This window comes from Colias philodice, chromosome 13, assembly GCF_061535455.1.
Source record: "Colias philodice isolate Cphi_HAF_F1 chromosome 13, ilColPhil1 Martin Lab GWU primary, whole genome shotgun sequence".
NCBI classification, from domain to species: domain Eukaryota; kingdom Metazoa; phylum Arthropoda; class Insecta; order Lepidoptera; family Pieridae; genus Colias; species Colias philodice.
The window spans coordinates 8,833,954-8,856,076 of NC_143098.1; the positions used below are offsets into that span (position 1 = coordinate 8,833,954).

Here is a 22,123-nt window from a genome sequence, read left to right on the forward strand (position 1 = left end):
CGCGCGTTATTAATAAAACGTAATACATAAGCAGCTGCGCGTTTAAGTCTATTATATTGTGAAAATCGAGAAAAAATAATTAAATTATCGTTTAAATTATTACTTATGTGACAACAAATATTTGTAGATTTAATTTCCGGTAAATCTGTATTAATTAATTTGGAATGTTTTAAATCGGACAATTCAAAATGTACATTATGTAAAAATAACGGACCCTCCCACCATAAAGATGAGGAGCTAAGCGCTTCTAGACTTTGCCCGCGTGAGACTAAATCGGCTGGATTATCCTTGCCTGCGACGTGACGCCATGGATGTTCCTTGGTCAGCTCGTGAATCTCTGCCGTCCTATTTTGGACATAAGGTTTTAATAAATTAATAGGCATACCTAACCAACCTAAAACGATAGTTGAATCTGTCCAAAATACAATTTTATCAAAATTTGAACGCAGTGATCCAATAAGCTTATAATATAATCGTGCACCTAACAACGCACCACACAACTCTAATCTAGGTATAGTTGTAGGTTTAGTCGGCGCGATCTTACCCTTCGAACATATCAAGCGCACTGTGACATCAGCTGTTGCATTGATCGTACGAGCGTATGCGCAAGCTCCGTACGCGACCTGTGAAGCATCGGTAAATATATGTAGTTCGGTTCGCACTGGATCAATGCACATAACGTGACGCGGTATTCGTAAACTACTAAGAAAAGATAATCCATTTATAAACTTATCCCATATTTGCGAAATTTCGTTAGGAACCGATTCATCCCACGTCAATTTTAACAACCAACATCTTTGTAATAAATGCTTTGCGATAGTAATAAACGGACTCAATAATCCTAGCGGATCGTATATTTGTGAAGCACACGATAAAATAATACGTTTTGTCACTACTTCACTCTTTTGTATAATTTGCGTGAAATAATAAATATAATCATCGAGACTATTCCATCCGATACCTAAAGTTTTATTGTTACAAGTTTTATTCAGTAAACATAGATCGTGTGTTTGCGATTCATTAACGCTAGGCGTAATTAAATTTAAATTATGACTAAAAATCCATTTTCGTAATTTAATACATGCTGAATCTAAAAGACTACTAGTTTCTTTACAAATATTTTCTAATTCGGATATAGAATTCGATGAAACTATGAGATCGTCAACGTAAAAACAATTATTAATAGTATCGGCTACATACGGAATATTCGAGTGTTTGGCTAATTCCTTTAAACATCTACAACTTAGATACGGTGCGGATGCCGTCCCGTACGTCACGGTGTTGAGTCGGTACACCCTCAGCGGCTCTGAGGGATCATCCCGCCACAAGATCAGCTGCAGGTCACGCTGATCTTCAGCAATATTCAATTGCCTGTAAAATTTTTCAATGTCAGCGCATGCAACATACCTATTCTCGCGAAAACGTAATAAAATAGAAATCAAGTCACCTTGAATAGCAGGTCCAATCATTTGTATGTCGTTTAATGATACGCCGGAACTAGACTTCATACTCGCATCAAAAACTACGCGTAATTTAGTTGTGGTGGCGTGCTCCCTAAACACACCATGATGCGGTAGGAAATAGTGCGGATTCCCATACGTATTGACGAGACTCATATGACCTAAATTAATATACTCCTGTATAAAATCAGAATACATCTTTTTATAATTAGTATTTTGCTGAAGACGTTTCTCTAACGCGTAAAAACGACGTTCAGCTTGTGCGCGTGTATTACCTAATAACTCAGGTGATTGTTTCAACGGAATTGAAACACAGAAACGACCATCGGAAAGTCGACGTGTTGTGCGAATAAAATGTTCCTCACAAGCAATATTATCTTCGCTCGATAATTGCTGTAATTTATTGCTAGGCGCGGATAATTCTTCTAATTCCCAGAAATTCCTAACTAACTTATCGAGTGAATCATCTTCCGTGGATAACGTCGAATAATTACAATTAATATGTGATAATTTTTTATTACTAGTATACGGAAAAGATTTCATTGCACCTGACACTATCCAACCTAATTTGGTGTTTTGAAGGAAAGGACCACTTTTCAGGCGCATTTTTCCTTCGGTTATTAATTCCCAAAATAAATCAGCACCGATCAGTAAATCAATAGGTTGACTTTCGTAAAAATTGGGATCAGCTAACAATAAATTGTGAGGAATATTAAACTGATTGAAATTAACCGTGGTTGTAGGCAATTTTGATGTAATTTGGGGCAAAATCAAACATTGAAAACGGGCAGTGAAGCTCCCGTCGCGCGATTTAATTTCAATGTTACAAGATTGCGAACATTGCGTAATAGAATTACCTACACCGTGAATATGTTGAGTGGACTGTAATATTCGTATATTTAATTTATTTGCAAACGATTGCGTTATAAAGGATCGCTCGCTTCCGCTATCTAGAACTGCGCGTGCGCAATAATACTCACCCGATTCATTATATACATCAACTATCGCCGTAGACAATATGACAATCTGTTGCGAAGAATTGTCATCCTTTGTATGCATAACGGTTTGTGCGTGATTAATACATTGAAGTTGCATGTGTGCGTTATCTACTGAAACCACTGAAACGGGATGCGTATTAGTAAGCGAGGGGTGCTCGTACGTAGTTAACGTCACTGTATTTTGTTTAATTGGTGATAATTTAATTGCATCACAAAGTAAACTATTGTGCTTTTGTTCACACTTTCTACACGGACCAAAAAGACAAGTACCAACTAAATGACCTGGGCGCATACAATTAATGCATAAGTTTTTATCCTTTATGAAATTAAACCTATGTTGCGGAGATAAGTCGAGAAACTTCTGGCATGAATACAGCTGATGCCTTTCGTTACATAGCAAACATGACTTGTAATGGCTGCGCGACTTATTGGATTGCGATTTAGATTGTTTGTTATCCGAAACTATGTTGCAATGAATTTTGGATGATGAATTTTTATTTTGGTAAGTAGAAAATTTATTTGAGTTATTTGACATACTAGGTTTATTGTGATTTACGGATAGTGTAGTTAATAAATCGGCTTTTTCTTTAATAAATTCTAATAAATCGTTTAGTTTAATAATTTTGTCCTTATGTAATTTATAAAATGTGTTTTTAAATTGTTCCCACTCGCGTTCAGTGGTAGGATCTAACTTTGAAACTACGATATAAATAATCAAAGTGTCCCAGTATTCCGTGGGTTCTCCTAAGATTTTAAGAATACGTAAATTTTTTAATACTGTATCAATTAAATTGTGTAATTGAATAGCCGATTCTCTTGAGACGTTTTGAAGTGAAAATATTGCTTTAATGTGACTTTGCACTATCAATCGCGTGTTATTAAAACGGTGTAATAAAAGCTCCCATGCAACCAGATAATTTTCGGATGAAAATTCAACGTTTTCTATAACGATTTTGGCATCGCCTTTTAAACTCGCCTTTAAATAATGGAATTTTTGAACCGGTGGTATTGTTTTCGAATTATGAATTAAGGATGAAAACGTGTCGCGAAATTCTACCCAGTGTTCATGTGAACCGTCAAAGCTAGGTACAGAAATAGTCGGTAATTTTACTGAATCGTTATTAAAATTGTTACAGGTCGTATGGTCGTGCGCTAAGGAACAGTCAATGGATTTATTAGATCTATCCTCGGAATTATCTGGGTTTACCATGCAGTCCAGCATCGCCAGGACAACATAATATTCCCTCTCAAACTCTACGCGTGATTCTATGAGTTTATCCGTTTCTGACTCCGGGACAAGATCTTCGATTTTACTTTGTACTTGGTTGAAATCGTTCATTAAACTTTGTGCACCTGGTATACGTAATTTTAGTTCTGCCCTTTGATGTGTATCAAGATCCAAGTTTTCAAAAGACGAAACATATTTCTTAAAATTCGTTAGCCTACATTTGATTAATCCCCTTTTTTTTCTCAAATCCTTAAGCTCCTTTTGCTCAGAAAGAGACATAATGACTGAAGTAAAAAGCTACAAGTACTTACGTGCCACGTGAAGCAGATTCTTCGGTAGCGTAAAAGCACGTGAGGAGGCAAGCAACACCGAAAGCTCTGGAATATACAAAGCACAGTATCACTCAGATGAAGCTTTACAGGGTTGGATAAATTAGCTGGCCGTCTTACCAAACTGCACTGTAATTTTGCGACTTCTTCGCCGATTGCGTCTCCAAAATCCAGGATGTGATCCGGTGTCGAAGGTCCAAAAATGTTGACGACGAAAGAAGAAGACAATAAACTTGTGCGTATATAGTTTAATATTTAAAATTACAAAGTGCGTTTGGTAGAATTAATTAATTTTAGTGAGGGAGTGTCCTGCTCAGCGGTTGCGTGGCGAGTCCAAGTCGTAGAGGACAGTGGGGTCAATCCGCGGCCAATCGCACGACGCCGCGACGTGACGACGCGATGACGCAGTCGCAACGCTCCGTTCTGCACGATTTTATCGCGGCAACAGTAAACTATAACTATGTTAATACGTAATTCCTTATATCCATAAAATTACATTTCTATACATAATTATAAAATCTGGTTAGGCATATCCGAAATGCCAGATATGCATTTCGGATATGCCTAACCAGATTTTAAACTAAACTAACTTGTATTTACTATTTGTGTATAATAATAGATCTCGTTGCATCAATCCCGCAATGCTTCAATCAACCTTTCAAACGCAAGCTTTCAAACATGTATCCTGTTTCAAAGTTCAGTCGAATACGAAAAAGCAGGATTCACTACGTGTCCTAACTCACAATATCGTCAGTGAGTTAGCACTAAAATGTAAGTGACATGTGATCTGTCATGCCTTTGCAATACCTTCGCTTATAAATCTGATTGTAAATGGATTGACCACATCCGACCTTTGTGGAATTGTACTGTGGCAGGTTTGATAGAGATAGAAGTAGTTTAACGTAAGGTTGATAAAATGTAATTTAGGTAAACTTTTGCTATTTCATGAATTGATATATCCTTTTATTCATACGTAAACCTTTATTGTACAACTACTTCTAAAGTGTATCCGAAACAGTTACAATACATAACAGTTTGCATATAATGCTAAATCTAGAGACATTTAATTTTAACAGTTGTGTTTTTATTTTAATAATTATACCATTAACACTAATTATAATATTGTGTTATAACTTAAACAAGTGGGTAGATTGTAAATATAAAAGTACCTGAGTCCTGACACTAACTATCTCTGACGAGGTGTCCCTGCGGAGTCAAAGTTTTAATTGCCTCGATCCTGTTCGGAGTTTTTGGAACTTATTAACATTAACCACAAGATATTGAACAGAGTGATAGAATTTTAATTATTACAACGTACTTATAAATATAATAGAGCTATCGCATATATCTAAAATGTTTAAATCGGGCAAATCGATTGATACATAAAAGTTAATAAACATACTTTAGAAGTGACCGTTGCTTAAAACTCTACATTTTAAAGTTAGAGATTTAAAAAATTCAATTAATTTAATTAAAAAATTTAAATAAGGTTGCTAATTAAAATAGCACCTTATATAAATTACAATCTAGCCTACAAGACTAATAAGTAATTTTATGTTAACTTAAATTTCTAAATAACTTATTCTAAGAGAGTGTCCATTGTCACTTGCTTAGTGTATGTTAAGGAGAAGTACCTAAATCACTTTGCTCGTGTGCTTTGGTAATGGTACCACATAAATATATTCTATGACTAGTCGAGCTAAGTACTAAGATCACAACTTCAATTCTCTTGATGAACATCGAAGTTATCAATACATATTGACAGTTAGAATTCGTTGAGGGTTCAGTATTTTTTACCTTTTCCATTGCCTGTACCAGATCAGTAGAAAACATAAAACTTAACTATAGTAACTTAGAATATAATATATATACAATAGAGGTTAAAACGAGTGTTAAAACTCGAATAGTTGTTGTAAGGATGGATCTGATCACTTTATATTCGCTTTACTATGTAAGTAGGTACCTCTTTTCTTGATATGGGTAAATGCAAAAGGTAGGTATGATGTTTGCATAGAAGCAGTACCTAATGACTACCAATTAGGTATTTCGAGAAGTTGCATTTAGATTGATAGCAAATACTGGGAAATACTAAGAATGCCATTCAGGGCGAAGCATCGATATATTCCTAAGTATAAAATATAATATAAAATATAAAGTAAAAATAAAATAAAATCACTTAAAGCCTGACCAACCTGGACCCTAAAAAATTGATTGAAACAAAAAAAAACGACGCCATCCAATTTATCTAAGTGCAGTGAAAAAAACATATATTTTTTATTGAAACTAAAAATCAACTCGTTTTGAAAGCAATATTTCATTCTTAATTAATTTTTATGTTGCAGCTCGCCACTTCACGAACGCTTCCATGATTGATATGAATTTATTGGTTTTTCATCGTGCTTTTGCATTTTAATTAGTGTACCTATATTTATATGGATATTTTTTCAATTTATTAAAACACACCACTCATTTAAGAACATAAAGAACTCTACAAGTACCTGAAGAATATGTTTGAACATTATTATTTCGACTTTTGTTAAAAATAAAATATTATGATGACTTTATTATTTCACCACTTTCATGATAAAGCTAAATAGAATTCTGCATTATCTCTAGAGTGATCGTTTATTATCGGCTTTTTTATAAACAAAGCTGTCGGTAATGTACGAAATGTTGTTCTTTGAAAAGCGAAATATACCTATTATGGATTATTTCAATGAGAATTACCACCTTATATAGTGATGAATATATTCATTGAATATGTCTTACTAACCATGAAATAATTGTGAATCAAAGAGGGTTTAAACACAAGAAGGGTAAGGGTTTAAGCATTCGCAACTTAATGTAAACATGGTCCTTTGCGGTATGGTCCTTTCGGTACCTTTGTTCTAAGCTTTTTTGTCAATTTCAAGTTTAAAATACATATATATAAATATATATGAAATGTATAGACTCTAGTATTAACCATTGGTTTAATGCTCTAAGATTAACCGAAAATTCCGTACAAAATAGTTAAACCTTCATATTTATCTACAATTAACGTATTAAAATGAAGCGTAGGTATGTAGGAATAATATCATAATGGTTAATTGCCTACGAACTCTATAAAAAGTAATTATTGAAATCTCATACAAAAATAAATATTCCATATTGCGTCCATGCGAGCGTAATGAATTAACTGAAAATTTTCAATTTAACAACAGTTAATTCCGAATGTTTGTGCCATTGTAAAATTTTCTGTTTGAAAGCACTTTAATTGCTACGTTACGGCGGTATTCATTAACTGTATGTATGTATGATGCAAGTAAAATATTTTCAAACAATTGGATTATGCTTTCAAAGGCTTATTATGGCTTAGTTAATGACATTTTATTTATTGAGTATTAACCAAGCCTTTTACAGTTTGTTAAATACCAGGTCGCATTAGTTTGTTGAATAAATATTGTTTAATTTCCTACCGCACTGCATAGTGTATTAATGTACTATTTCTATGTTGAATTATTAAATACAATTAATAGCATTGTAACGGATTTGCTCAGATTATTTAATGCTTTAAATTTACATGATGAAAAACAACAACGCCTTACAAAAATATTAGCAATCTCCAAGAACTCTTAAATACATAAGCTACAGGAGTAACAAATTATAATAATATATTGAGATTGATAATTATTGAGATACGATATTAATTAATTTGACAGTAGGTAATGATAATATCTTTGCCTTATAATACGATGCGAAGAGAAATGCGATTACTCAATTTACATCAATTGATGATGACACATCGAAGCTCAATTATTATTGACAAACCAAATTCATTATAATATTAAACTTCTGAACATTCCCATTACTTTGAATAGACGAATAGAAATAATTCGTCCGGAAGTCGATAGCTATAAAAAGGGTCAGGGTTTCTTAATAATACTAGGGATTATAATATGCTCTATACAAACCTTAACAATAGTTAAAATCCATTGAGCGTTCTTGATACGCTGTGGAATGATTTAATCTATATTTTTTATACAAGACCATACATCGTCTAAAAATAGTATTAGAATTCGCGGTACAATTTCAATGTCTGTATTATTCTTTTGAAGCCCACATCATTAAAACACTTCAAATAAATTTAGGTAGGCGTTAGGATACTTAATATTTATGAATTAATTATTTGTAAGCAATAATTTTAAAGTAAAAACGCAGAGAAGAATATTTTGCAATTAGTATTTTAATGAGAACGTGAAGTATTATTTTTTTTAGATGTTAAATGAGAGCTGTGATATTGATAATCTTATTACATAGGTCATAGAGTATAGAGGTATGAGGAAGTGAATATAATTATTATTACATAGAAGGCTTGTATCATAAACGGTATAATAATTCGTATTGGGTGTGGATCATTCAGTAAGTATCTTCGAAAGTTGCATGCTTTGTTTTACAATTAAAAATGATACGAAATTCTTATTATGCAGAAATATTTGTTTTCATTGTATTTTAATCTATGTAAATAAAACTCAAAGGTGACTGATATAGTGATCTATCAACGCACAGCCCAAACCACTGGACGTATCGGGCTGAAATTTGGCATACCTACAGGTAGATGTTAGGACGTAGGCATCCGCTAAGAAAGGATTTCCCGAAATTCTTGCAGGAACGGGGAAAAACGGGGATGCACATACAAAGTCGTGGGCGGAAGCTAGTCTAATATAAAACATGTCACTCGCAATATACCCACTTCATGTTATAAGCCATACAACGAACGTTCGCTGTTGAAATTCTAAGAAAAATAATAAATGCAAAGGAAACAGCTATATTAAGTTGCTGGCTGATTCCTACGATTTCATCTACGTGATATAAGTCTACGATAGCACGCAAACATAACTTTAGATTTTACTACGATTTCAGTTTTATTTTCAGTCGCTACGATATTTTTTTGTTTTATTTTTTTTCTCATATATTCGGGTGAAAAGAGTCAAAATCAAGGATAACTCATATTTAGATATGCGAGACTATTAGACGTTTAAGAAATTAGTTGTGTAAATATTAAATGAGTCTACAATAGTCTCGTTATCAATGAATGTACCTTACCTATTAGTTATATATCTTCTTATATATAAAAATGAATCACAAAATGTGTTGGTAAGCGCATAACTCGAGAACGGCTGAACCGATTTCGATAATTCTTTTTTTATTATATTTCTTGAAGTACGAGGATGGTTCTTATGTAGAGAAAACGTAAATATTATGTACCACGGGCGAAGCCGGGGCGGACCGCTAGTCTTATATATAAAAATGAATCGCAAAATGTGTTGGTAAGCGCATAACTCGAGAACGGCTGAACCGATTTCGATAATTCTTTTTTTATTATATTCCTTGAAGTACGAGGATGGTTTTTATGTAGAGAAAACGTAAATATGTACCACGGGCGAAGCCGGGGCGGACCGCTAGTAACTTATAAAAATCGTTTAAACCTTAAGACGTTTTTGATAACATCGATAAAAAATAAAATGAAATCTTGGAATAATTGTTTTATTATTTTACTTCTCTTTTATTGGACAATATCGATAAGTATGTTTTGATTGAATGACGAATAAGACCCTCGTGTATGATAATATTTTCATCTTTCAAGTACTGCGGATTTCTTATCAATTTATCGATTAATCATAAATAAAAAATGAGGTAGAGTATAAATCTATTAAATTAATTTATTACTTATATTTATTATTATCGGATGAGCTACAATAAAACTATATTATATCAGATAAGTGCGAATCGGACTTGCGACACTAAAGGTACCGTACAAATAAGCACTTTTCTTTGAGAAAAGAAGAAAGAGAAGAAGAGAAAAGAAGAATTAAGAGTCTTTTAAATAAAGATTTAAAAGACTCTTTTGAATCATTTTCTTCAAAGACTCTTTTGACGACGCGGTTGGCGCAGTGGTAAAGTAACTGCCTACTGAGCCGACGGTCCCGGGTTCGATCCCCGGTCAGGGCAAATATTTGTGTGATGAACTCAATTATTTGTTCTTGGGTCTGGGTGTTATTATCTATATATGTATTTATTAAATATTATATTAATTATCGTCGCCTAGTAGGTACCCACAACACAAGCCTTAATTGAGCTTACTGTGGGACTAGGTCGATTTGTGTAATAATGTCCTATAATATTTATTTATTTATTTTATTTATTTATTTGAAAATAGATAACTTTTATGCTTTTATAACAATAACTAGCTTTCCGCCCGCGGCTTCGCCCGCGTTTTCAAAGATTTCCGGGATAAAACCTATCCTATGTCCTTTCTCGGGTATCAAAATATCTCTATACCAAATGTCATGCAAATTCTTTCAGTAGTTAAGGCGTGATTGAGTAACAGACAGACAGACAGAGTTACTTTCACATTTATAATATTATAGTATGGATTATACTGCCTGTATAAATATATTAAATTATAATTATAACTAGCGACATAGGGAGTAGGGATATAGGGACAGTGAAAGCGACTTTGTTTTATACTATGTAGTGATGACGAGTAAAACTGGCATATAAGTTTCTATCATAAATATTTGTCTCATTTCCATTTCATTATTCTTTTTCTTTCGTAAATATTCTAAATATTCTTTTAATTTAGAAATTTTGAATATGTAGATGTAAGTAGTTACTAACCTAAAAAACTTTTCATTTTGAGAATTTTGGAATGTAATTTTTACAGACAGACTGATAAGAATAAACAATGAACAAAACATTATATTACGATTTATGAAACATTTGTAAAGAAAGATTATTAAATTAGTCGAATATATTATACTTTTCACTATTTATTTACCCTTTTATACCAAATTATGTTTTTATATAAATTCTTAGCATACTCTACATCATAATATCATTTTCCTATCATTGATCATCAAAATTAATTTTAAAATGGCTCATAAAGATGCATACCTAAAACCGCTCCAGGATATCGCAACAAAACAGATCTCCGGACCAAGTTTGTAAGCTTGAGACATTTGTTATTCTGCATTTAGTTAGCATTATTAAAGAAAACTTGGTATAAAGCATTTCTACAAAAATAGCGAATTTAAAATTGGCTCCAGACTTTAATAATTTTAGTTTGTATGGTATTCACATCTAGATGCAAATTTGATGGCGTTTGTGGTCTCTCTTACATACGTTGATTAGAAAGAAACTTGGTCTGAAGAAACTAGAGGATTTCAAACATAGGTTTTCAGTATACATTTTGACCGACCGCAAAGTTTCAGATGGAATTATTTCCTAGAAAGCTTGTGAAATTAATGAGTTGATGTACAAATGTTTAATATAAAACGTCTTCAGGTAACTTTTTGGTTTGTACTGGAACCGATTTAAATGGAAATTTCACTATTATAATATATAAAGCTACACTACCACTCACTCACTGACTGACTGACATCGGGTTTCTCGGAAACTACGCGGAAAGTGGGGGGGATAATTATGTGATTGTGTAGAGGTGCGCCGAGTGAGCAGAGGAAAAATATAGCGATCTCGATCATCTTCGAAAACCAAGTGGACCCCTGGTGGTGCGCAGAAACGGTGCCACCTGGAGGGGGGGTGTCTGAACAAAAAATGCTCGGAACTGGTGGCGATTACCAGGGGTGGTGGAAAAATGGCGATTTTCGCGAAAACAAGATGGCCGCCGTACTTTGCCAAAATCGCCGTTTATGAATCCTTACGTCTCAAATTTGGCACACGTGCTCTGTTCGAGCCGGCGAATCGATCGGTGCCCCGTTCGAGTGGCTCCGGGCTCCCGTTTCCGACTTTCATACATTGGAAAATCCAACGGCCCGCGGAAACGGTGCGAGTTGGGTGGGGGGTGTCGGAACTAAAAATGATCACCACCCTGGGACGCTACCAGGGAGCCATAGTGGGACGCTCGATTTTGGAATTTTCCCATTTTTGGCGCAAACATAAAAACGTAAATTTAGACGAGGTGGCGCAACGGAGAAATACACCAATGATGCATTCGTACTCGCCCAGCTCCCAGGATATCCAGAAAAATACGAAATCTTAAACTTTCCCTCATCTCTCGAAGACGGTCAACGGCCCGCGCAAACGGTAGCAGCTACATCTGGGGTGCTCAAACTAAACTTGTAGTAGACCTCGAGCAATTACCACAGATAGTGAAAAAAATTCAAAATGGCGGAAAAAATGGCCGCCGCCATACAAATGCTAAAACGGCCATCGCTGGTCCGATCGCGCTGAAACTTGGCACAGGGGCTTTAATCGAGCCTCACATTACGTTGAAATACTCATCATCGAGTTTCCATCGCTGGTTTCCGAGTTTCATACAACGCGAAATTCGACGGCTCTCCGAAACGGCGCCAGATAGGTGGGGGGTGTAGAACTAAAAAATGATCAGGAAGATGGGGCGCTACCAGGGCAATGGAGAAATTTCAAATTGGACGCAATTTTTTTTTCAAAAATGGCCAATTTTTCAAAGCAAGATGGTGGCGCCGGTTACTTTACGATCGGTCTGAAAATTGACTTCTATGCTTTAATCGGCCAGATTTACAAAACTGCATACTCAGAATTTCTCTCCGACCCCCGGTTTCCATTTTCCATACATCACGAAATTCAATGGTTCTCTGAACTGGTGGCAGGTAGGTCAGGGTCGCCGAAGTAAAAAATGCTTCAAAACCTGGTCCACTTCCAGGCATATAATTTTTTTTGTTAAAAAGCGAAATTTTTTTTTCGAAAATTTTGTATGGAAATTTCCATAGTAGGAAGGGTAATTGAATAGCAACGGCAAAAGACGGCGCCGCGGGCCGCTTGCTGCCCGCGCACCGCGCAACCTCGAAGGTCGACAGCCTCCCGGAGTAGAAAATATTTATTAACTTTTGAACTACCGCACGAGCCAAGCGAGCGAAGCGAGCGAATCACGGCAGCGGCTGGCGTAAATATTCAAATTGGTAGCGAGGAGCGAAGCGACGAGCGAGTTAGGTTAACTTTTGAACTACCGCACTAGCCAAGCGAGCGAAGCGAGCCAGTCACGTCAGCGGCCGGCGTAAATATTCAAAGAAGTAGCGAGGAGCGAAGCGACGAGCAAGTTAGGTTAACTTTTAAACTACTGCACTAGCCAAGCGAGCGAAGCGAGCAAGTCACGTCCGCGGCCGGCGTAAATATTCAAAGAAGTAGCGAGGAGCGAAGCGACGAGCGAGTTAGGTTAACTTTTAAACTACTGCACTAGCCAAGCGAGCAAAGCGAGCAATTCACGTCCGCGGCCGGCGTAAATATTCAAAGAAGTAGCGAGGAGCGAAGCGACGAGCGAGTTAGGTTAACTTTTAAACTACTGCACTAGCCAAGCGAGCGAAGCGAGCAATTCACGTCAGCGACCGGCGTAAATATTCAAAGAAGTAGCGAGGAGCGAAGCGACGAGCCAGTTAGGTTAACTTTTGAACTACTGCACTAGCCAAGCGAGCGAAGTGAGCAAGTCACGTCAGCGGCCGGCGTAAATACTCAAAGAAGTAGCGAGGAGCGAAGCGACGAGCCAGTTAGGTTACTTTTGAACTACCGCACTAGCCAAGCGAGCGAAGCGAGCAAGTCACGTCAGCGGCCGGCGTAAATATTCAAATAGGTAGCGAGGAGCGAAGCGACGAGCGTGTTAAGTAAACTCTTTAACAGTTTATTATGAAAAGTCACTGCCCGCTATCGATTAGACACCTCAAAATGATGAAATTCGGGGATCACGTTTCAAGAATTTAACCAATATTTGAATAAGTAATTTATAAACAGTTTCGACTGACTGTAGAATCGCTGTTAGCAGATGTAACAAATGGACAGGAAATTCAAATGCATTTTCAAATGACTGAAGATTTCTGCCCTGGGATGAGCCGCGAGCTGCTTGCAGCTCGCGCACCACGCACCCTCGAAGGTAGACAGCCCCCCGGAGTAGAAAAAATTTGAATGGGAAATTTATAAGCACTTCCGATTGACTGTGGAATCGCTGTTAGCAGATATTAACAAATTGACGGGGAATTTTTATGCATATTCAACTGACTGAAGATTTCTGCCCTGGGATGCACCACGTACCCTCGAAGGTGGGCAGCCTCCCGAAGTGGAAAATACTTGAATGGAGAATTTATACCTAAGCATTACCGACTGACTGTAGAATCGCTGTTAGCAGATGTAACAAATGGACAGGAAATTCGAATGCATTTTCAAATGACTGCCCTATTGCTTCAACCCAGAGGCAAAAGAGGCTCGCGGGCTGCTTGCAGCCCGCGCACCACGCACCCTCGAAGGTCCACAGCATTTCAAAATAGAAAATATTTGAATTGGGAATTTATAAGCACTTCCGATTGACTGTGGAATCGCTGTTGGCAAATAATAACAAATTGACGGGGGATTTTGATGCATTTTCAAATGACTGCCCTATTGCTTCAACCCAGGGGCAAAAGGGGCTCGCGGGCTGCTTGCAGCCCGCGCACAACGCACCAGCTAGTTCTCTTATATAATTATATCCTTCTTTTTATCGTGATGATAATAAATTCATATGATAAGCTTAGGTATTAAAGAATCACGTTAAAATATATTTTTGGAAATAAAAGTAATCACAAAGATAGTTATTAATGAATAATGTATTCTAATTTCTAAGACACTCAGGGCTGATTTTTGTCCTTGTTTTAAACTTATTCGTCTTATCGTACCATTTTAAAAATGTTTTACCTTGTTTTACTATCCGACAATTGGTTAAGATTGGATAAGTTTTAACCAAGGATTGAAAAATCGGCCTTTACACAAATTGACGTTGACTAATCTCTCTAATAAGTCTGTCTCTTTCACTTTTAACTAATAAAACCTAAGAAAGAAAGAATCAAAGTAGTAAAAGATTTAAGTATTAATTAAAAAAGTTTGTAAGTGCCTAATTAATCGTGAGCTTGTTTTATTAAGTGCTTTTATACATTTGCGTGTCTAGTAGAAACCTAATTACCCATTTTAAACTGCATTAGCGTTACCGCCTTTTGACTGACGCCATTTTTCTTTCCTATACAGTCTATTGAACCGGGGCTATGTTGGGATTGTTTACAAAACGAAACAGAATCCAATCTCATACGCTTTATGTGATTTTGAAATAGCACTGTTTGTTTTGACGTGTTTATTCAGAATTATACTTGTACGTTTAATATTTTTTAGGCCCTGCAAGGAAATAAACAGCCACGAGTTATGTGATAGACGCCGCAGTAAAAACGATGATATATGGCATTGAAAATAGTTTGGTGTTATTCAAGTTGCACGCATTGCTCGAACAGATATTACAGTAATCCATTTGCTAAGAACTGGCTGAATAGTTTTTGATACTTTCCTCTTTCTAAGAACGACATTTGAAGCATTGATAAACGATTTAATTTTAATAAACTTGCAGAAATAGAAACCGTTTATAATGAATGTGAAAGGAATATAAAACCTGAATTAGAAGATTATATTTGCATTAATAGAAGAAATCTAAAAAATCCTACAATTGAATTTATTCTATGAATTTAAATCAAACACAAAGATAAAATATATAAGCTTTGAATATAAATGCGAGAGCATTAACCTAAAACGCTAAGGATTATTTAAACTAGGGATGTAACGATACCGATACCGATACCGATATATCGGCCGATATATCGGCAAGCCGATATATCGGTATCGCCGATAATAAATCAACCGATACCGATATTTTTTTATTAAATTCTTTCTTTTCTTTTATGTATTTGCATTGTATTCATTCATATTGTTTTATTTCTGTTTCTGTAATAGTGTTAAGGAAGAGCGGAACCTCCTGACACAAGCATTTTATTTGCTTACTAGGAGTGTTCCAATCACAAATTTGTTTATGTAAAGGAAAGAAATAAATAATTTTGATTTTTTTTAATTATTAACGTGATAACGTTTTTAAAATCGTTTTAGTCGGGTGACATGTTCATAAACTTGTGTCACACCAAAACCTCACGAGCGCAATCGCAGGTATAACGAGAGAGAGACGGACCTATCTCCCGTTTCATCTCGAGCGCTGCCACTGCATTATGTTATCACGTAAACATCTCGATCGTAAACCTACTTTACAAACAACCAATTTTTTTGATATCAAATAATTCAAAAATCCGCGCCCAATGAACGATGCGGGAGGCCGCCCGCGCGTGCGCACTTTGTTTTCTGAAAATACTCTACCAATTAATAGTAAACTTTTGTTAGGTACTGATTGTATGTGTATTACTTAAAGTTTAACTGACTTCGTAAAATAATAATACTAAAATAAATGGTTTTGTTGTTTTTTGATTTGGCATTTTTATTTAAAAGAATACGATTAACAGTTGTCTCTGTTAAATGTTGGTAACTTTTTATGCTTAATTCACTATTTATTTTTCTACCAAGCCATCGATATCGGTATCGGTATCGGTATCGCCGATACATTACTACAAATATCGGTATCGGTATCGTATCGGCAAAATCATGTATCGTTATATCCCTAATTTAAACCTAAAAAGGTCTAAGAAAAGAATATTTAGCTGTCTTTAGGGAAACGTAATGAATGTATACAACAACATTTTAAATTACAACCGTAAAACTATGCCACAAAATAGAATTGTGGCCATGCTATGCAAGTAAACTTAGAAACGTTTCTGGCCGCAAAAAGCATTGCAAACTTTTAACTCGTTTATTTTCTGGAATGGCTTAAAATTACTTTAATGATCTAATTATTCAAATTTTCACTAATTATTGATATCTTAATTCATAACCACTTTCAAATGAACGTTTTTTAATAATGTAGAAATATCTACATCTCCTTTCGAGGATCCTCAATGAAGATAGGTACTAAGCTTGGTAAACAAGGTAAAGTAACTCCATAGACAAATCATGGTAACTCTCCCTTTTCTGTTTTATTTTTTACGAACAGTTTCATAAAGATACTATAGCTTATGAAACCCCCTTAAGGATTCTGTTGTTCTCGAATATTGAAAAGAAGGAAGATTCTCAGAATGAAAATTTACTCCACTTTCTTATCGGAACACTAGTTACAAATGATTTTCGCCAATGTTCGAAGATAAAATTGCTTTTGTTATTTATAAGCCTCAATTATTACCCACTTCACATAAACGAATAAAACAATAAATCGCATAAAAAATAAGTAATCAAACAATGACAGTCAGATAGCATACAATAATGTTAGAAATAACAAAATAAGGGTACTTTTCTACCAATAATGTGCGAGGATGTGTAGCGAGGAATGTGTTTGTAATTAGCCAATAGTATCGCTTCAAACTTCAAACTAAATGAAGCGATATGATTGGTTGTTTACAAACATATTCCTGGCAACACATCCTCGCACATGAACTGGAATCCCTAAACTGGAAGTATCTGTACACATCAAGTACACATTAACCTTCATAAATAAATCCAACATGCCAATACCATATTGTTCCCCAATACAGTACGTATACATATACCAAAATATTTCATGGTTCTTTAAAGAACAATGGCTATGCATCGTAACATCCTGGGTGTGGTCTTGCGATTTATGGACCGTGATCCGTAATTCAATAATTTCACTTTGGGATATAGGTTACGCAAAATAGTACTACCTAGTATAGTATTATCTCTTGACTGTACAAGTGACAAAAAAGACCATCTAGGTATTAACTTATTCTAAACTGCAATAATATGTTCAAATTCAGTGCTTAAGTATTAAATGCCTATTGACGAAAAAAACTAAATTTTGTATCGAGAAACATTGCAGTTGAACAAGCAATATTTGACTTATATTTCTAACAAAATATCGTAGGCAATAGTGTTTTATTCATATAAATAGCTGGTGTTAACATATATTTTATGCAAAGTTCATCAATATATGTATACCGTTTTATCTCGAAGAATCAATATGTAGGTACAATTGGATGAATATCCGGCTACTCTACATTTTTTCAAACAATGTTAAGTATCAAATTAATTCAATTTATTCGATCACGATTCCAAGTGTGGCTCCCAGTGCATTAACCAAACATATTTAAGGATGTCCGCACACGGACAATAATTCAAAAGATAACGTCATACCCCAGATTTATGGGCGAAGCGTCCGTTGGTAAAACTGAAAGCAAATATTAACTGATGACCGTGCACTATGAGTGTTATGTCTATGATTTCATATATGATAGTCATTAAAGACTTCTAAATGCATCTGTAAGGGTGGGTTCTTTAGGCGTTTAGCGTGCCGTTTGCGAAATCTTCTTCTTCATTTCGTCTTCCTGAATTATTAAAAAACAAACGTCAGGCTTAAAACTGATTATATCAATATTTCAATAGCAATTTCAAATTGATATAAATTTGTTTTATTAAGTCGATATATTCCAGACAAACGTGTGACCTTACAAATGGATAATTTTATCATAATCTTATTAATTTCAATGGATTCTATCAATCCATACTAATATTATAAATGCGAAAGTAACTCTGTCTGTCTGTCTGTTACTCAATCACGCCTAAACTACTGAACCAATTTGCATGAAATTTGGTATGGAGATATTTTGATACCCAAGAAAGGACATAGGCTACCTTTTATTGCGATATATGTACCACGGGCGAAGCCGGGGCGGACCTCTAGTTGCCTATAATTGAACTCAACAAGATTAGAAACAATTTTAAGTTAAAGACTCTATAATCAGTTTCATTTAATCATTCATTACTTTTATTAAAATTTCTTGTGAATGTAATATGTAAAATTAACACAATTTACAAATTTAAAATGTAACTGTTTCAGATTTTATCATTCTTCCTTTATGTGTAGATATAAATTTCCTGTAAAATGTAAACTATTTTTGTACAATTGAACGTGGAAATCAAGATTACCCTTGACACTGAAGTGAACAATTTTATTTTCAAAAGAAACTATTTTATTACCAGCACCATGCGTTTCATAAATGTATGTTATAATATGTATTATGTCTAGATATATCCCTTGTATATCATACTAATTCTTATTTATTATATATTTTTCAAAAAATTCCTAGACTTGATGCCACTTTTGTTATTGTGATAACAACGACGTGGCGGCCTAGTAAAGATTGACTGTCTGTATCAAAGCAGTAAAACAAAGCTGCTTTATCTTTAAGATATACAGAATTTTCCAATGAAGGGCTCAAGACATATTAATACTTTAATTTATTACTAATTCCTATCATTGATATGAAAATAAAGTATAAAACCCTTGATTTTTTAGTTTCAGTATCAAATACATTTGAATTGTAAGTATAAGCACATGTTAATTACTGCACTGTATAAAAATATAACATATCTATAAATAAAATTAAATACTATCTCAATATTGGTGTATATGTATAAACATTTGTAAATGTTGTTCGCAGGAAAAAATGAAGTCCTTCATTGCATTCGCTGCCCTTCTTGCCGTGGCTCTCGGCAGCCCCGCGTACCATGTAAGAAAAATTGTTACTGGACCAGCTGTTATTGAAGGTGCACCGATTTCCGTCGGACCCACTGTCGTCGATGGTCTCCCCATTTCCGTTGGACCCGCTGTTGTCGATGAAGAATCTATCAACGTCGGACCAAATGAACCCGTCAACGTTGGACCCCCTGAAATCGATGGTGAATCGATCAACGTTGGACCAAATGAACCCGTCAACGTCGGACCCCCTAACATTGATGGTGATTCCATTTCTGTAGGACCTGCAATCATCGATGGTGAACCCATTTCTGTTGGACCCGCTATTGTTGATGACTACGAGCCAATCTCTGTCGGTCCCGGCATAACAGTCGATAATGCTGCTAGCATCCCTCGCATTAAAGTCGTCGTTCTTATTGAAAATGGCGAAGTTACGGTAACCACAGAGTAAAGGATAGTACTCTTGTATAAGTCCTCATTCTTTCCATATACATAGGTAATTCATTGTATCTGTGATTGTCCTGGACAATCTTTAGCCTACTAAAATCTGAATATGTTCAAACTTTTATGTGATTCTCTACGTGATGTACTAATGCATTAATAAACGTTTACTTTTACAATTTTTTTTATATATTATAATTTCCTTTAATTTGTGCAAGAAATCATAAGACACAATTAACAATTTTAGGCTTACATTATAATATTAGAAGGTAGTACTTAGGTTGTTATACATATTTTTAAAAAATGTAGATTTTGGTGGTTTTTTAAATCGTTGACATATCGACCTTAAGAACAGGTACAGTAGGCTGAGCAAGTCATCAAAGTTCATTCGCAAAAGGGTCTGAGAATTAATGAGTTACCTTCAAGAAGCATGACTCTACACTTGGCATGTTTCTGCAAAATTACAAATACGCAGTAAATTTATTCCTCATTTTATTTGGCTTTGAATCAAGATTTACAAAATATTGACTTTTAGTAAACAGACTAAAAACGAATTATATCGGAAGCTAAATTAATATGCCGAGTTAAAAAAATTACATAAGTAGGTACTTCATTTATTAGTACCTACTACCTACTGTACTGTTGGGTAAAAACTGATGTGTGAAAAGATTTTAAATAATTATTGCATTAATGTATATTATACCTACTTATAATCTACGTCACAATTTTACATCTAAATTTTTACAAAAAATTCCATAAGCAGTTTCAATATTTATCGATACGACGCGGACGCTCAAATGGACGACTAATACGATTTTTCCATCAAATTTGCCCCATAATTGAATTTATTTATTCTCGCTTACCTGCCGATTTTTATCGTTGAAGGACATAATTATTCAGATTTCACATTATAAAGGTCAAACTCCTGAAGCTCGATGTTTCCTCGCACCCATTGATAAAATAGCTTTCAATATAATAGGCATAAATACCTAGTTATATATAATTCGATAACTCGTTAGGCTCACCATATTCGCTTGTAATTGCGGATAGGTCCCATTGTGTGTAAACAATGAGTCATTAAAATCGCGCTTTACAAAACCTTTGTCGGCGGTAATGCGAAAATATTGTTGGGCGGTTCGTTTTAAAGGATCAAAGTATTATGAAAATAAATTTTATTAAATTATGTTAAAATTTTTGTTCGCGCGAATTCGGTAAATAATGGTCCTAATTAAGATGATAATAATGTTCAGTAATAAAAGGATACAATGATGTTTTAAATACTTTACAGAATATTTAAATATAACAAGCATTCAATTCACTTTCTCTGCGGTAAAGAAAAATGAAGTTTTAAATAACTATAGGTAAACTACCACTAACACAAGAACACCGCTGTCTTAATTTAGTTTCGGAATATTTACATCATCCCAATTTTAATTTTATGTACGGACATTTTATTTAAGAAATAACGACTAAAATTAAACTTGCATCAAATCAAATACCAAAATTCTTCATAATCACATTTCACAGACAATTTTGTGTTTAAAGCTAACATTTATATTAGATCACTGGGAAAATAACATTCAAAGCAACGCATCTCCATAATTAAGTAAAATTCACCTCAATTACTTATAAATATTTTTATTTACTGTATCTTTAAACGTGAAAGAAAATGTAATATAAACGAGAGCAAATGTGTACATTATTATAATGGGATCTCATCGACCCATCAAGATTATTTGACTCAAACGCTCGTTGAATTTCAATTTGTAAGCGGATGTTAAAACGAAAGAGATCTAAAGGTATATTGCAATTTAAAGAGCGATTTGTTCAACATTTTTTAAGGTGAACATTTTCCCTTCCAATATTCTGCACAATCTTTTCGACATTTTGACTTAAAATTTGAATCGCGATGAGATTTTACTGATGTTTGTTTGAATTCATCTATGTCAAAAGCTGAAGATTTGATTGGTTCTTTTTATACCAGCTAATCTCAAATTTGTTCCCAATTGAACAATTATTTTTGTGTGTCCACGACCAATAGACTGAGGTTTAATGGAAATTGTTGCAAAAATAGGAAAATTAATCCCTTTGAGAACAGGTGATTTAACATGGATCAACTAATTAAAATAAATAATGCAATTAAGTATATTTGGATCGTTTTGGTCGAATGTGAAAACCTTAAATACGATTAAATTTCAGCTGGTGGATACGATCCGGTCATCAGGCCTGCTTGACCTAATTATGTTATTTTACTAAAATTT

At 34.6% G+C, this 22,123-nt stretch overlaps 2 protein-coding genes and 2 long non-coding RNA genes across 5 annotated transcripts in view; 2 read left to right on the top strand and 2 right to left on the bottom strand.

The window, feature by feature from the left end:
* Nucleotides 1-22,123, bottom strand: part of LOC149483575 (kin of IRRE-like protein 3) — a 100,047-nt gene that overhangs the window by 11,815 nt on the left and 66,109 nt on the right. The gene's annotated exons all lie outside the window — the stretch shown is intronic.
* On the top strand, nt 2,464-3,815 carry LOC149483576 (uncharacterized). Its single transcript, XR_016316503.1, has 2 exons — nt 2,464-2,960; nt 3,595-3,815. It is a non-coding gene; the product is annotated as an uncharacterized LOC149483576 (long non-coding RNA).
* LOC149483577 (uncharacterized) lies at nt 3,594-4,455 on the bottom strand. The gene is made up of 2 exons (XR_016316504.1): nt 4,136-4,455; nt 3,594-4,063 (listed from the first exon to the last, which is right to left on the bottom strand). It is a non-coding gene; the product is annotated as an uncharacterized LOC149483577 (long non-coding RNA).
* On the top strand, nt 19,393-20,041 carry LOC149483578 (uncharacterized). The gene has a single exon (XM_089702974.1). The coding sequence runs from the start codon at nt 19,393-19,395 to the stop codon at nt 19,870-19,872; it is 480 nt and encodes a 159-aa protein (XP_089559100.1). The 3' UTR covers nt 19,873-20,041.